The sequence below is a fragment of the Megalobrama amblycephala genome, linkage group LG7 (genome assembly GCF_018812025.1).
Source record: "Megalobrama amblycephala isolate DHTTF-2021 linkage group LG7, ASM1881202v1, whole genome shotgun sequence".
NCBI classification, from domain to species: domain Eukaryota; kingdom Metazoa; phylum Chordata; class Actinopteri; order Cypriniformes; family Xenocyprididae; genus Megalobrama; species Megalobrama amblycephala.
This window is the reverse complement of record NC_063050.1, coordinates 4,429,107-4,446,905: the sequence shown is the minus strand read 5'-3', so window position 1 is coordinate 4,446,905 and position 17,799 is coordinate 4,429,107. Positions and strand designations below refer to the sequence as shown.

Below are 17,799 nucleotides of genomic sequence, written 5' to 3'. Positions count from 1 at the left end.
AAAGTGGAAGTAAATTGCCTAACGAGTGTTTAATAACGATAAAATCATTTATTTATTATTGCATCCTGCATTATTTTTTTTTCTTCTTTTTTTGCATGTGGGATACCATGAAAATAAATATTAGTTCAATAACTTACTATTCTACCAGTTTTCACCTTTGATATTATAACAGTGATAAGAATTAAACTTGCAATGACCCAGAAGTATGTGGATGTCCTTTTGTCACATGCTGTTGCCATGGTGAATCGTAATATCGGAGCTCCATTAATGATGGCTTTTCATAGTCGTGGTGCACGCGCTTAACTCCGAGTCAACCTACTCAGAGTCGACTGAACTGACTCAATTCAGCTGTTCTGAAACTGAAAGCTCAGAGTTTCCCATCTCAGAGTAAGTCAACTCAGAGTTCAAGTTTCAACTCAGAGTTGGTTGAACCTCCTTATTGAAACAGGCCCCTGTTCATTCTCAGTAAGACGTTTTGTTGATGTATGACAGAAATCAAATCAAACTGGTTAATAATAAGTGTAATAATGTTTAATGGCTGGAAGTCAGTTGTAGTTGTTGTCTCTCTTTTTCTCTTGTTGTTTCTTCAGTGATTCTGCTTATTATCATCAGGTGTCTCCACTAATTGTCAATCATCACTCAATCATCAATCAATTATCTCATTAACTTTAACACTGCTTCAGTGTTACTTTTTAACACCCGGTAAGATGGACTCATATGTTCACTTTGGGTGTTAATTTAACACTGGGGATTTTGCTTTATAAAAATGATCATTCTAGAAGAAATTCAGATGGTACTTAGAGGCTTTTGCATCTGAACTCTTCACATACAGATTATTTAGAAACAAACACGATTTATTATGTGAATGCCTATTTATTATTTCAGGCCATGTTTTTTTTGTTTGTTTTTTTTGTTTTTTACATTTTCCTGTTTTTCTTTAACTGGTTTATTTAAAGTAGCCTAATCAAGTTATTTCTTTATGCATATGTATTTTTGCATGTATCTGTTTATTTATTTGGAAATGCAATTTGTGGGAAATTATAGTTCAGAAAATAATTTCATGGTAGCATATATTAGGCCTACACTGTTAAAAAAAAAAACTGTCAAATTTACGGTAAAATACCGGTGTTACGAATGGAGACTCAGGCTGGAGATCCAGGTGCAGCGTTTTATTTACAGTGAGAATGGTCGTACAGGCAGAGTCAATCAGGAACAAACGGAAGCAGCAAAGGACAGGCAGGGTCGTAGTCAGGGTACAGGCGGTAGGTCAAAAGGCAGGCAGATATCACTCACAGAACAGTATACGAGGCAAGGATCAGGACAGGCAGCAACGGGCCAAAAACAAGAAACAGGCAGGAACGATAACAAGCAGGCAGACAGGATAGAAACACTCAGAAATTGCAACAACAGTTAAACAATACTTCGCGGTGAGGTGGTGTGTTTGGAAGTCCTTTATAGTCCTGTTAATGAGCTGCAGCTGGGTGTGGTAATCAGAGTGGTGTGCTAGGGTGGATGTGGCAACAGGTGATTGGTGTGAAGTGAACATGTGACTGACAGGGAGAATTGTGGGAAGTGTAGTCCGGGGAGTGACAGGAACAGACGGTGATCGTTACAACCGGCAGCTGTGGTTGCCAGGAATATACCGTGAAAAAAATGTGGAATCTGTAAAAGACAATACGGTATACGTGGTTTTAGACAACGTATTTTTTTTTACCAAAATCATGGTAGAAAAAAACAAATATATTTGTCAATTATACAGTAATTTTATGTAAAAAATGCAACTTTCCATAGCTTTTTACGGATATTTGCAGTAAAAAAAAGTTATAATATAATAATATATACAGTAATTTGTTGTTAATTTAACAGTAATAGGATAGACCCTGTTATGGTAAATAACTGTAAAAATAACAGAAATATGTTAAACCTTATTAAAACCTTTGACAGTAAAAAACACAGTGAAATTGTATAACAAATTACAGCATTTTATTTTGACCAGATACATTTTACGGTAAATTCCTGGCAACCACAGCTGCCGGTATTTTACCGCTAAAAATACAGTACAATATAAGGAACATAAATAGTTTACCGTACATTTTACATTTGCAACCGCTAAATATAGAAAAATCTAAAGATGCTCATATATAACCAAGGTAGTGAATATTACTGATAAACAATGAGAAAATTTGACATACCATTTGAAAACAGACTAAACATATCATTTTCTCTATTCCTACACTGTAAAAAAATTACCATGATTTTAACAGTAAAAGACTGTAAAAATGCTGCAGTGAAAAACTGTCAATTGGTTTACAGAAAGTTTCTGTACTATATACGGTGAATAACTGTAATAGATCTAACGGTACATTTAATGTAATTTTACGGTAACATACCGTTAAATTCACAGTTTTTGGAAGTGAAAAATAACAATTCATTGTAAAATTTACAGTGAAAATCCGTAAATTGACATTCCCACAATTCCCTGCATGACACTTCACATTTGATATATTTTCGTTGAAATAACTGTTTCTTCTTAGTTTTTCTCATTTTTTTCTAATCAGTTATGTACATTAGGGTTTTATGTTACATCTAATGTTGTTAAATTAATGTTTATTGCATTTTTAAAATTTCATGCATGTTACCTTGATGGTGTTTAGTGTGTGTGTGAATGACACCTTGTGCACCTTCTATATATTAGTATTGTCCTCCTGCTTGTGATGAACTTTGATTCATCATGTGACTCTCATCACCACTGTGTTTGGTGACTGTCGGTGTATTATAAAGGTACAAAACAGATATTAGTACTTCATTAGGTTGGTAAATTAACATTATATCAGTTAATGAAATACGTTATTTTACCGTAAATTTAACAGATTTTTTTAACGTTGCTACTGTATGCTACTGTTTTTTAACTGTTGCTACGTTGTACTTTTTTTTACTGCAAATATCCGTAAAAAGCTATGGAAAGTTGCATTTTTTACATAAAATTACTGTATAATTGACAAATATATTTGTTTTTTTCTACCATGATTTTGGTAAAAAAAATACGTTGTCTACTGTAAAATTTAGGGTTACAAAACCAGTATACCATATTGTCTTTTACAGATTCCACATTTTTTTCACGGCTGCCGGTATTTTACCGTAAATTTGACAGTTTTTTTTAACAGTGTAGGTCAATCAAGGTCAGTCACAATAACTTAGGACACTAAAGAGACCTTTCTACTGACTCTGAAAAACAGCAGAATAAAGATGCCCAGGATCTCTGATCACCTGTGTGAACGTGCCTTAGTCCTGCTGCAGGAGACAAGAGGACTGCAGATGAGAACAGAGTAATAAACTGCAATGTCTGTAAGATGCCTGAGACAGTGCAGGGAGACAGCTGATTGTCCTTCCAGTGCCAAATCACATGTTACCATATTTGCTGGAAAAACTATTGAAAGTGTTGCTTTGCAACAAAAATATGTGAAAAATAACATTGTGTGCATTAAGTTGACTTTAATGACAATTTGTCATGATATCCAGTAAAATATGAGAAAACAGGAAATATTTGTAGTTTGGTGTTGATAAAGGGTACTACGTAAGTCTTACTGTGGTGATAAACACTGAAAATATCAAAATAATCAAGAAATTAAGGATGACAGAATATTCACACAAGGCTATAGCTTATATACTTTTTATTAGGCCAAAGATACATTTGTTGAGGTTTATTTCAAGTTGTCATCACTATGCAGACTACTGTAGTCACAGAATGACAACGAAGGAAGCAGACTAATTAAACTATTCAAAAACTTTTTAATCTGCTGCCTATTACATGTCAAACTAAGATTACTGTAGAGACAGAAAGTAAGACTGATAAGTTAGCACTTTTAAACATCCGTTCACTTAAAAATAAATCACTTACACACACATTACACCTCATGCACATTACATTCAAAAATATCTTGAAGAGCTTAAAAAGGCTAGATACACATAGATTCAGTGTAAGTATATTGAAATATATATAAATATATTATTATTAAATATATAAATAAAATATATTATTATTATATAATAATTTATATATTTATAAAATATATTGAAGAGCTTAAAAAGGCTAGATACACATACACATATTCCAGTGTAAGAGAGGAATTTATGGTATTAGTAAACAGAGCAAAAAAATAATAATAAAAAATAAAACAATTTAAAGTTATATTCTAGTTATGATATTTTACTATACACAACAGGTCTCACATGTGTGAGTCAGGCAGGTGATTTCTATGATGTCCACAAACATTTTCAAACATTTAGTAATTTTAAATAATCAAATAAATAATTAAATAAGCAATTTAAACTCATAACATGCAGTCTTGGTTTATTAAGTACTTACCAAGTAAAATTCTCCTGCTGAGGAATGTTTCAGTCTAGTTCTTTGTCGATGAAAACTACTGTGGCTTTTACTTTCGGATACCTAAAGGTTTTTCAAAATAATTCAACAGCTAAACCAAGTCCACTAAAGGTTTTGCTTTCAAAAACAATGGTAACTTTCAGAGTATGCAAGCAACCATAATTTATTTAATGTACACAATGTGATCACAGAGCAGGTTATCAAGTTCATGGATTGTTTGCTTCTAGTCTCACATAACCAGACATTTAGACTGACAGCAGAAGGCAGCAGTTCGTGGGAGTGGCGTCTGAGACTGAGACTAATTTTTCTCAGGTAAACCACACCAAACTCCATGAGGATGTCAGCGTATGCTCAGCAGACAAAGAAGAACAAATTATTTTAAAGTGATGCATTATATAAAGCAATCTTTAGGTTACAAAAATCATATTCTGCCCTATATGTTTTTAATCTTAAACATTGGCAAATTGCCATATAAACAAATTAAGGCTCTTTAGATCCACAGAGTGGTGGGTCAATCCAGTTTATAATAAAATTATATGAGACTTTTTCTGTTTAGATTTCGCAAGATTAACAAATAACTTCATTAATATTAAACATAAATACTTTATTGGTTTTTAATGACCATCTGGGGTGTTTACTGTGTCTAACCCCCCAGACCAAAGTTTTGAGTCATTTAGAGGCATTCATCATATCAATGACTTTTACAAAGGAAGCAGTGATACATCAAAATATACATCGATTTACAAATCTGAATCCTGTTTGCTTCTATACCTTAAATTAAAATTTACAAGATATTATCAATTCATTTCTGAAAGGTTAACATAAATGAATAAAAATATTAAAGAACATTTGTTCTCTTTCCAGAAGGGGGCGCTACATGTTCATCACAGATAGAATAGGGTTTAGTCTCCTAAACCCAATCCACCTTGAAAGGTCCAATCTGATAAAGTTCATACAATTGCTTTTGTTTGTTAAGTTTTATGAACTTATCTAGTGTAAACGTGTGTCAGTGAGTTCTAAATTTGAAAATATAATTCTATTTAATACACTAAAAACAGCTCTGTTAATGTCTCTGCACATTTGGTTACAAATTACATAAACCATGCAAATGCTATATTTTCAATTTTTGAAAACTTCACTGAAATTTCATAAAAACATCCAGTAATTTACTTCACTGGATATCAATATGGATTTCTATAACAGAGAGTTATAAAACATAAAATGTTTATTTACCTACATTTTCTTGCAGTCCTTGACCTTTAAAACAGAATTCCCTCTCAATTTCTGTGAACGGTAAAACCCCGCCTCCTTTGATTTGATTGGTCATCTGAGATATTTTGACATTGACGAGTGCTAAGACTGGACCAGGCTAAATATGTCAAGTGTTTTGTCACACCAAAACACTAAAAAGAACAGACTACAGCAGAGCAGCATTAAAACACTGCAGAGAAAATTGCTAATTTCTGATTATTTACTGTTGTGTTTATGGTGGTTACAGTTCCTGTGTGAACAGATACGGAACACTGATCAGATTTACAGTAAACACACTGCAGAAAAACATCTGGAGGAACTGGTTCAACTTGACTACTGACCTTTTTTCTGATTTCATAAACAGGGATCAACAGTGAATACTTGTAGCACACATCACAAGACACACAAGAATATTTACCCTTTAATTCTTACACTTACAAGTTTTATATAAAGGAAAATTATAAGAAAATATAAAACTTCAATTTGTAACTATTTGTAAAATATATAAAACCAGAAACAAAATGAACCCAGAAAGGCTTGACTTTATCCAGTTTAACTTTACAGATACTTATGGACCAGTGCCTGGTTGCATAAAGCACCTAAAAGTGTAATTTCCCTTAAAGGGGATCTATGTACGGGATCGACATTGGAAGGCGAGGTGACTTGCACACTGTAAAATAATTAGCTGATTTATTGATTTATGATGAGTTGATATCGTGTCTAATGTGCACCCGTTCATAGAAATTTTTAGATAGATGCTGAGGCTTTTTAGGTCAGGTAGAATCTGCGATCTCTGACCCAGTTTGTTCACTGGCTTCCATGGCTGCAATTCACTGCATGTGTTTTCCGACAACTGGCAACCCGGGGTGGCGAAATAATATTGGGTAAATTAGCAAAGTGCGGTCTTGCACAGATGGAAACAAAAACAGAAATTCCGACACGGAACGCAAATTTCAAAGTAAAATAACTGGCTGTAGCAATGAGTTTTCAGAGGAACGAGTATGCGAATTGAGCATGTTTAATAAATATCTGCAAACACATTATGGTATTTTTATGCTTTAGTACAGTCAAAAACTTACATAGAGCCCCTTTAAGATTGTCTTTAGGTTTCCCTTAAATGTGAGGGTGTTGCAGAAAATAAAAGGTTAATCCACGCAAAATAGAAAATTCTGTCATTAATTACTCACCCTCATGTGGTTCTAATCTTTCGTTCATCTTCAGAACACAAATGAAGATCTTTTTAATGAAATTAATGCACTTTCTGTCCCTCCATAGACAGCTAGGCAACAACCACTTTGAGCCTTCAAAAAGTTCATAAAGAGATCGTAAAACTAATCTATATTAATTGAGTGGTTAAAAATGATCAGCGAAAACTTATGGCCATTTCACACTGCAAGTGCGCATGTTAACCAATGAGTGCATTCACACCGGGAGCAGGACTAGCATGTCAGTGTCAAACAGAAGCGTTGCATGAGCAGCAGCGATTCGAGGGTTTCGGTGCAGAGTCTATTTTTGCTGTGCTGCTGACGCTCAAAGTGAAAGAACACTTTTTATGGACAAAATACATGATTTCACACTGTTACCGCTTTCTGTATTAACAAATAATGTGTCCAACAGTAGAATTTAATAACAGCAAACCCTGGATCGCTGTCATTAAACACTTAGCAGTTTCCCCTAACTATGAGAAATGTTTAAAGGGGACCTATTATGCCCCCTTTAACAAGATGTAAAATAAGTCTCTGATGTCCCCCGAGTGTGTGTGAAGTTTTAGCTCAAAATACCCCACAGATCATTTTTATAGCATGTTAAAATACGCGCCATTTCAGTATGTGTCCTTTAAATGCAAATGAGCTGCTGCGCTCAGCCTAAGAGGGTGGAGCTTCAAGGGCTTTTTTTCCCCGGTGTCAGGAGTCAGTCAGGATGCACTATAATGTCAGAAACTGAGAATATATGCTGCATGGAGATAGAACAGGTATAGTTTAGTTTAATTACAGTTATAACATATATTGTCTTCTTGTTTTTATCCACTATATTAGTTCAAGCCTGTTTACTGATGAGTTTTATAACGCACTTCACACAAAATATGAAGTGTCTGTAAGAGCTTAATAAAACACTAAATGAATCCACCTCGTCTTCAGCAGCACAGATTTCAGAAGTAAATTGAGAGAGCTATGTGGATTAATCCATCCAGCTACAGAACACCCAAAATGCTTGGGAGACATTCTTATCAGTGCAGTAATGGTGGACTGTGTACAACTTGCTGTGAACTCGCGCAGGCAGTTCTGTGTTAAAATGGCAGTATCTGTCAACATTCGTGGGTGGGGCCTGTGGCTAATGTGACGTCACATTGCCAGGAACCTGCAAACTGCTTGCTCTGAGACACTACTTATGATTAATTGGGAATTTAAAAAAAAAGAAAAAGGAGTGGTTGGATTTTTATCACTATAGGGTGGTTTGTGTACACACACTGCCGACACACATGTATGTCCAAACACCATGCAAAAGTGAATTTTGCATAATAGGTCCCCTTTAAGGGATTATATGCAAAACCCTTAAGTCATTCCCTTAGGTAAGGAGAAGTCACGCCTTCAGTTGCATACTTAAGGGAAAACCATAAGATGCTTTATACAACCGGGCAGAGACTGAAAAATGTGCACTTTCCAACATTCACGAAAATCAACAAGTGAGTCCTCAATAGATGAACCCTAAAGCTGCTAATGTGAGTTTTTAGTATTACACATCTACAGTATGACTCAAAGATATGTTTGTCTTTACACGCACATTTGTTCTTTTATGACTGAATATCATTTATTCATGTCTCATTCATTAGGCATATGACCAAGATTAAGATGGAGGTAGAAAGTGTTGTCATATGTGTGTTTGTTGTGTCTGACACAAAGACAGCTCAGACTTAAAAACCTTAAATCCAGCATAGAGGGGTTCAGTGAATGTGGTGTTGAATGTGTGTAAGTGTGTGAGTGTGTGTCTGTCAGAGACACTGTAGAAGGACAGAGTGCCGGCCGACACGTCCACATACACTCCTACTCTCTTAGATTTTGTTAAATTGGTTGGTATGCTAGTGCTCACATTATTGTGCCAGACAGTGAATCCCTCATCATTGCAAAAAAGACACCAGGATTTGTCATTGTATCCAAACTTACAGACAGTCCCTTCTTTCCTGCTGATTCCTTTATAGGCCACTGCTATTCGAGCCCAGGAACCCCATTTAACCTCCCAGTAACAGCGTCCAGTCAGACTCTCTCGACACAGAACCTGAGGAATATCAGCAAATCTCTCTGGATGATCAGGATATGGCTGATGAGCTTCCACATATTTGATCTTTCTGTTATCCTCAGACAGAATGAGTTGAGTGTGTGCTGTGTTTGAATCCAGTGTGAGATCACAGGCATCTGAACCCAAGATGACAGATAAATACAGTTGATTATTCTCATTTTCATTAAATGTGCAAGAGTGTGTAAGAGAAAGAACCTACATTTTTTAAATCCTGGTGTGATCCTGAAGGACGCTCCATGATCCAAACTAAAAAGACACACAAACATATAGATAAAAATAATCACACACAGTAAAGAACATGTACAAATACATTTTGTGCGCCAACAAGGATTTTATCAGTACATTCAGAGAAGTACTAGAAGAAGATATTTTCAAGCATAGTTTGGGCTCCCAACCATTAAGTTTTCTTTGGATTCCCACATACTTGAGTATCTGCAGTTTGTAGTTTGGATCATCCAGTTTGTCGTTGAGCAGCTGGACTCCTGAATCTCCTGGGTGATTGTAGCTCAGATCCAGCTCTCTCAGGTGTGAGGGGTTTGAACTCAGAGCTGAAGACACATAACCACAGCCTTCCTCTGTCACCATACAGCCAGACAACCTGCAGACACACACAGTCAGATCATCTACAGACACACATCAACATTATGACTGATTGACTGTACATCATCACTTTTATGTTCTTACACACCTCAGTATCTCCAGCTGACAGTTTGGACTCTTCAGTCCATCAGCGACCAGCTTCACTGCTGAATCCTGCAGGTCATTGTTACTCAGGTCCAGCTCTCTCAGGACACAGTTTGAGGATCGTAGAGCTGATGCCACTATTCTACAGGACTGACCAGTTAGATCACAGCCAGCAAAACTGAAAGAGAATAAAACACAAGAACTAAATTCTTAAACTCAATCTACAACTGGAATTTCAATAAAATCAACTTAATTCTGGTTGGTTAACTGTTTCAACATTGGTTAACTGAACAAATTAGTGTTGTCAAAAATATCAACATCATATAAATTTGATATGATAATCGCTCACACCTAAAGCATGCGTACCACTGATACATTTGATTACTTTCATTTCTGTAGTATTTCTTACCTGAATACTAGCCTACTGTTAGACCAACCTGAAAACATGGCATTTTCAGTTTATTTCAATTGTCTCCATTCTATTTTATTTCTTTGTGCTATCATTTGCAATGTTTATTTGTTCTTATTTTATTATTTCATTACAGACTGTTTACTTGACTTTTTTTTGTAAATAGTTTGCAGTTTGAAATTAAGATTTCTGTTGTCCATAAGTCTGCAGAGTGCTTTTGTAGACATGCATGTTTAAAGTCCATTTCTAATAACCATGCAGACCACATTAATTCAAACCACTTGTTTTAGATGGTGCCTGATTTGTATCTTGTGAACTTTCACATTCAGGCTGTGCCAATGAAAAACAGTCCAAACCATTAGATAAAACAGCTTATAACTTTAAAACTGGTCATAAAATCAGGTCATACATGGCTCAAATAGACTGCTGTGATTTGTGAAATCACACAGTACAGTTTAGACCTTTAACCCTTCCTATAGCACACTTGCAAAGCCTTCCTGAGTTGCCAACTTAATTCTGATTTGTGAAATTTTATAGTACACTTGTGGTCAGTTAACCCTTTCTTGAGTGTGCAACTTTACAATTTTAATTTGTGAATTTTTCACAGGGCAAGTTTACTCAGTTAACTCTTCTCTGAGTGCACAAATTAAAGTGTTAGTTCACCCAAACATGAAAATTCTGTCATTAATGACTCACTCTCATGTTGTTCCACACCCATAAGACCTTTGTTCATCTTCGGAACACAAATTAAGATATTTTTGATGAAATCCAAGAGCTGTCAAACTCCTCCATTGACAGCAATATAATCACTATTTTAAAAGGTACAGAAATGTACTAAAGACATTGTTAAAATAGTCTACATCACTGCAGTGGCTCTACATCAGAACACCGAATCATTATTAATCCTGCGTCAGCATCACACGCATGCATCGTGCTGCTCAAGTGAACAGCATCGGCCAATACTGAGCCTGTGTTCTGACAAAGAACCTGGAAGTGCTGAAGGTAAACAGCGTAGGAGAATGACACAGAAGAGAACATTTTGTTGAATATAGTCGTTATTTTTGTTTTGTTTTTGTGCACAAAATGTATTCTTGTCGCCTTCCACTATGTGGATAAATTACTGCAAAAAAAAAAAAATTAAATGTACATGTGCAACCTGTGAGTACAAGTATGTGCAGTTACTAAACTCTTTTGATGATGAAATTCACATCACTCACACTTTATGCTGACCCTCGCGTAGGCAAAAAAAGTTAACTTAACATTGGGCTTGACTAATTAATGACAGAAATTGCATTTTTGGGTTAAAGGGTTAGTTCACCCAAAAATGAAAATTCTGTCATTACTCACCCTCATGTCGTTCCACACCCGTAAGACCTTCGTTAATCTTTGGAACGCAAATTAAGATATTTTTGTTGAAATCTGATGGCTCTGTGAGGCCTGCATAGCCAGCAATGACATTTTCTCTCTCAAGATCCATAAAGGTACTAAAAACATATTTAAATCATTTTTTGTGAGTATAGTGGTTCAATATTAATATTATAAAGCGACAAGAATATTTTTGGTGCGCCAAAAAAAAAAAAAAAAATACTTAATATAGTGATGGCCAATTTCAAAACACTGCTTCAGGAAGCTTCAGAGCATAATGAATCAGCGTGTCGAATCAGTGGATCGGAGCGCCAAAGTCACGTGATTTCAGCAGTTTAGCGGTTTGACGTGATCCGAATCATGATTCGATACGCTGATTCATAATGCTCCGAAGCTTCCTGAAGCAGTGTTTTGAAATCGGCCATCACTATATTTAAGACATTCCAAAAACAAGAATACGCAACAGAAACTCTATTCCATTAAAAAACCTCTTCACTGTAACATGATGAAACACTCACAGGGCTTTTCTGCAGTTGATCACAGCTGGTATCAGTCTTCTTCGACCCTCATCTGATGTGTTGTATTTCTTGAGGTCCAGCTCATCCACCACCTCCTCTGACATCTGAAGCATGAAGGTGATTGTTGAGCAGTGAGCAGGAGAGAGTTTCTCCTCTGAGCGTTTCTCCTCTGAGCGTTTCTCCTCTGAGCGTGATTTTACAAACTCCTGAATCTCTCTGGACAGAGTCTGATCTTTCACTTCCAGCAGACAGAGAAACAGATTGATGGATCTTTCAGTGGAGAGTCCATGTCCATCTTTGATCTTCTCTTTAATGTACCGTGTGGTTCTCCTGATGCTCTCTGAGCTGTTCTCTGTGTGTGTCAGTAGATCCTGTAAGAGTCTCTGATTGGACTCTAGTGAGACGCCCAACAGGAACCGCAGGAACAGATCCAGCTGTCCATTCTCACTCTCAAGAGCTTTATCTACTGCTCCTCTAAACAAACTATGCATTGAATCAAAAACCTTTAGTGTCTCCACAGCACTGCATAAATAGCAGTAAATCACATGGAAAGCAGCGAGAAACTCCTGAAAGCTCAGATGAATGAAGCTGTAGACTTTCCTCTGATGAATCACAGATTCCTCCTTAAAAATCTCAGTGCAAATCTCAGAATACACTGAGGCGTCAGTGACGTCTATGCCGCTCTCTCTCAGGTCCTCCTCATAGAACATCACATTGCCCTTCATCAGCTGTTTGAAAGCCACTTCAGCAAGTTTCACAATCACTTCTCTGTTGGACTGCAGGAGTTTCTCTGGATCTCTCTCTTCATACTTCTGATTCCTCATGTTGATCTGAATCAGCAGGAAGTGGACGTACATTTCAGTCAGAGTTTGAGGGACTTCTGCACTCAGATCTTCTTTAAGAAGCTTTTGAAGCACAGTGGATGAGATCCAGCAGAAGACGGGTATGTGGCACATGATGTGGAGGCTTCTTGCTCTTCTGATGTGTGCAATGATTTTGCTGGCTTGATGCTCATCACTGACTCTCTTCCTGAAATATTCCTCTTTCTGAGGTTCATTGAATCCCTGAATTTCTGTCAGACGGTTGATGTATTTGGAGGGGATCTGATTGGCTGCTGCTGGTCTTGAGGTGATCCAGATGAGAGCAGAGGGAAGCAGCTCTCCTTTCATGAGGTTTGACATCAATACACCAACTGATGAAGTCTCAATCACATCAGAAATTTTCTGAGCGTCTGAAAACATCAGTGTGATTCTGCTTTCATCCAGACCATCAAAGATGAACACAGCTTTACACTCCTCATAAATCTTTGAGTCCAGATCTTGAAGTTCAGGATGAAAGTCCAGCAGAAGTCTGTGAAGACTGTACTGATGATCTTGGATCAAGTTCATCTCTCGAAATGGAAGCACAAACATGAAATCTACATCCTGATTGTCTTTTCCCTCGGCCCAGTCTAGAATGAACTTCTGCACAGAGACGGTTTTTCCGATTCCAGCGATGCCTTTAGTTAGAACAGTCTTGATTTGGTGTTTCTCCTCACATCCTGGTTCAGGTGATGCTTTAAAGATGTCATTGCAGTAGATTGGAGTGTCTTGTGAGTGTTGTGTTCTGGCTGTTTTCTCCATCTGTAAAACCTCATGTTCTTCATTCACTCCTTCTCTCTCTCCCTCTATGATGTAGAGCTGTGTGGAGATCCTGTTCAGGAGGGTTTCATTCTCTTGGAGTTTCATTCCCTCAAATAATCTCTCATACTTTTTCTTCATGCTGGTTTTGAACCAGTCTTTGACCATCTGTAGTTTATCATCCAGTGGTTTCTGCAGGTCTCCAGTCTCCTCCTGCAGGGCTGCTTGTGTGCAACAGTCAGCAGAACCAGCAGAACTGGATCCTCTCAGGACTCTGTGTGTTCGTGAGATGTTTTCTCCAGTGAATACCATTTTATGTTATATTCTTATTTTTATACAGAATGTTATACATCTTTATGTTATAAAGTTTATTCAAATATATATATATATATATATATATATATATATATATATATATATATATATATATATATATATATATATATATATATATATAAATAAATGCAAAATATATCCAAAATAGCTCATCCTTACATTATGGCAAGTAGTTGTCATCTAATCTCATATTATGTTCTTTATAAAGTATATTCCTCAGTATCAGTGTTTGGTTTTACCTGAGGTCGGAGGTCACTGTGCCACTGAAATCAGGAGGTTCAGGTAAGGATTTGTTACTCGTCATAGACACACAGCTGGGTTTTGAAGAGGCTGTAGTGCCTTTCACCTCCATCTCTTCATTTAGACTCATCTTAAAGCCAGTGCCAAAGCCTTTTAGATGAGATTTAGATGAGTTTTAGAAGTACTGCTGCTCTTCTTTTACTCTATAGAAATAGGCATCTATTAAGCTTAAAAATACATATATAAAACACAATTTACGATCTCCATTAAGAACACACAAAACATAGCATTATTGGACCACACGCATCTCAGGTCACTGAAACTTTATCTACTTTTGTCCAGTAAAAACAGATATCCTTTTATTTACTGTATTTGAATGCATTAACCACAGAAAGAGGTTAAAGAGTCCCAGCCCTATTTAAAACATTTATTCAACATGTACTGTAACTAATTGTAAAAAACTAACAACTTCAAACTCAGAACATTATCTTCTAAATGACAATGACAAGAAAAACAGTTTACAGGGAAACATTATTACCACAACAACATGAGGGCCACAATTAAGTTTCACATGAAAGTTGAAAATTATCAAGGCTATTTATGCACAAATGTTACACCTTGCTGCTTAAAACAAATGCTGTTTCAAAAATTCCACAGGAAAGAAAATGTCAGGGAGAAGTAAAACTCTCTCATCACCTATAGTATTATCATTCAAAAGGTGACTATCCATGAATTAAATTAAAACATAAAACAGAATTTACATGTGTTAGATCATGCCAAAGTGTTAGATCGGATGGATCTCACACGTCCAAAATATTAGATTCGACCCTGGAAGCTGAATTCCTGCCAGAGACTTCAGCCTGAGAGTTTGACTGAGAAAGCCAGGGGAGAGCAGAAGCAGAAGACAAAGTGATGATAATAAAGGAGAAGAGTTTATTGAATAATCTTAGTTGTGTATGTTTCAATGCTCAGACTTCATCTGATCAGTACAATTCCAACAAGTATTATTATACCAGGGGAAAAACAAAAAATGACTGCTTCACAACATCATCTTGTGATGTTAAAAACTTTGAGATGGAGACACTCTTATCTTCTCATCTCCTACTCATGAAGACAAACATACTTTGAAACCACACAATCATAGGATTTAACAACAGAAAGGAAATAAGTAAAATAAAACATAAAAACATAAAATGACAAACGAATAATAAAATGGTTGAATGATTTAGTTAAATGATTGAATTATGTAAATGAATAGTATGAATAAATGATACATTTTCTATTTCAAATAATGATAATAAAATGAATAAATGAACAACAACTATGTTAATGACTAATGTTTATGAATGATTATAAAATTAAATCATAAAAAAAGAGTAAATAAAACTCAACACAGATGTATCGTTGCTCTCTCAAAGTAACACAAATGGTAAAACAAAATGTTATTTGAAAAGAGTATGACATTTTTGTAGGGCTGCACGATTAATCGCATGCTATTCTCACGCGCATTTCGTCAGTAAAGCCGGTTCCCTGATTACTGCTAAATCGCCATCACCTGCTTTTAAACGGAGCGCCTTTTAATAGACGGAGCCGTAGTTCACGGACAAGCCACGCAATATCGCGTTCATTATCGCAGGCGATTCATCTGCGATATGAACGCGATATTGCGTGGCTTTTCAGTGACCTACGGCTCTGTCTATTAAATGCCGCTCCATTTGAAAGCAGGTGATGGCGATTTAGCGGTAATCAGGGAACCGGCTTTACTGACGAAATGCGCGTGAGAATAGCATGCGATTAATCGTGCAGCCCTACATTTTTGTCCATTTTCAAAATGAGAATCCAATCCTGCCATTGTGTGAATGAATGATAATAAGTACATTATCTTCATCACCAGTCCAGCTCTCATCAAAAATGTCCCCTCACTGTAGAATTTTATTTCACTGCACTGATTTTAACAGACGCTGCAATGATTGATACAGGTTGTGGGGCTGAGAGAAGTTTATAAAAATGATCCAAAGTGCAATCCTTAAAAAAAAGAAAGTTCCCACTTGTCTTAAATTCCCAAAGACAAGATGTTTATTGAATTTACAGTATTTCAAATATTAACTATTACAACATAACACTAGCCAATGTACATATAATATACATATTCTTAATGCAAGATTTTACTTCTTTAAATCCAGCATGTTAAGTTAAGTTCTTATCAAAAAGGGGCTTAATATTGTTACTGTACAGAGGAACACTATATTTATGATGAATTAATATTAAAGAAAATGAGCAACAGTAAATCTGGCTTGATGGAATCTCAATACAAAACACAGAGAACTGTCGACAATAGACGTCACTAATAGAGCTGACATCACCGCAACCCGATCAAAAAATTTAGTAAAAATAAAATAAAGAACAAAATCTCATACAAAAACAATACGTTCAACAAAATTTGCGGGAGGATTCATAGGCTATATGACCGTTTCTATGCTGCCTATAACATAATTTCACATAGGCTATTGAAAGTTTCATCATTTTAAAGAATTAAATGTATGTAATAACATTCAGTTACCTACATACCTTCATAAAAGTACTTACTTACCAAATAAATCTCTCCGGCTGATAAACTGTCGCTGTCGACTAGGTTCGTTTGCTTCAGGTGAATCACACCAAACTCCTTAAGGCTTTCAGCGCATGCGCGCTCAGTGGGCGTGGAACAACCTTTATAGTAAACTATTTTGGTTTTTATTTAAAGCAGAGTGTAATTTACACAAATTCTTTCATATGTTCTTTCACAAATTATATGTATTAGGCATAAATTTAATAAAACATATGGCCTACATTAAATACAAAATTAAAGATAGCCTATCATTTCAAATATTAACATCGTCTAATGATTCTGGAAATAGCACATGCGTGTATCATAACAATTCATAGTAAATTCAAAAGGAAATGCAAAGTAAATTACAACGGATATAGATATTATATATTTTTTCTTTTGAATTAAGCCTAATCCAAATTTAATTCTAAACCATTTCCTTATTACAACAACGTTCGTTCTCTTTCCAGAAGAGGGCGCTACGTCACAGGTAAAACATCTCAATCCACCACAAAAAGTTCATGAAAATACTTGTGTGAGCTAATTCTGCTAAAGTGTTATGAACCCATCTAGTAAGCATTCATAATGTCTTAATATTTTAAATTTATATAATATTTTTGTCTACATTAGTGTAAATGTGAGTTTGTCTGAAGCAGATTTATTAAAAGAAAAACGTCTGCTATAAAATTTGGATTGGTATGTCTGTAAGTGAAGAACTCAAACTACATAGAAGTTTTGTCTTTTCTCACAGTCATTGACCATTAAAACTGAATTCCTACTGAGGCAGATCGGCCTAAATATTTCAAATGTTTTGTCACACAATTACAGCAAAAGGAGCAGTTTGTTATGGAGCAAACAAGAACATCATGTCTGGACAAACCGGTTCATTCGCTTTTGTCTTGCACCGTTGCACGCTCGAGAACAACACTGAATACCTGTAACAGATTTGAGAAGACACTAGGCATACCTGAGAATATTTACTCTTTGCTTTTTTTGAGTTTTCTTTTTGTCTGAGTGATTGTGTACATGTTCTAGACCAGAGGTGTCCAATCCTGCTCCTGGAGGGCCACTGAAAGTAAAACCCTAATAAGACCTTTATTAGCTGTGTAACG

The 17,799-nt window shown here is 35.9% G+C and overlaps 1 protein-coding gene across 2 annotated transcripts; it reads right to left on the bottom strand.

Annotated features, from left to right (window-relative positions):
• Positions 1 to 4,967: 4,967 nt before the first annotated feature.
• LOC125271087 (NLR family CARD domain-containing protein 3-like) lies at positions 4,968 to 16,803 on the bottom strand. 2 transcript variants are annotated; one of them, XM_048195032.1, is made up of 7 exons: positions 16,691 to 16,803; positions 14,100 to 14,250; positions 11,906 to 13,798; positions 9,618 to 9,791; positions 9,354 to 9,527; positions 9,129 to 9,175; positions 4,968 to 9,045 (listed from the first exon to the last, which is right to left on the bottom strand). In XM_048195032.1, the coding sequence occupies exons 2-7, from the start codon at positions 14,228 to 14,230 to the stop codon at positions 8,504 to 8,506; spliced, it is 2,961 nt and encodes a 986-aa protein (XP_048050989.1). In that variant the 5' UTR covers positions 14,231 to 14,250; positions 16,691 to 16,803; the 3' UTR covers positions 4,968 to 8,503. The 2 variants fall into 2 exon arrangements, with proteins under 2 accessions (XP_048050989.1, XP_048050988.1); XM_048195031.1 differs by having other exon boundaries at positions 14,100 to 14,303; positions 16,691 to 16,768.
• Positions 16,804 to 17,799: the final 996 nt, after the last annotated feature.

Coding starts and splice junctions, on each gene's coding strand:
- LOC125271087 (XM_048195032.1), bottom strand. CDS start 14,230: ATGAGTCTAAATGAAGAGATGGAGGTGAAAGGCACTACAGCCTCTTCA. Junction 13,799..14,099: donor ACAGTGACCTCCGACCTCAG/GTAAAACCAAAC, acceptor ACGAACACACAG/AGTCCTGAGAGGATCCAGTT. Junction 9,528..9,617: donor TGTCAGCTGGAGATACTGAG/GTGTGTAAGAAC, acceptor GTGTGTCTGCAG/GTTGTCTGGCTGTATGGTGA.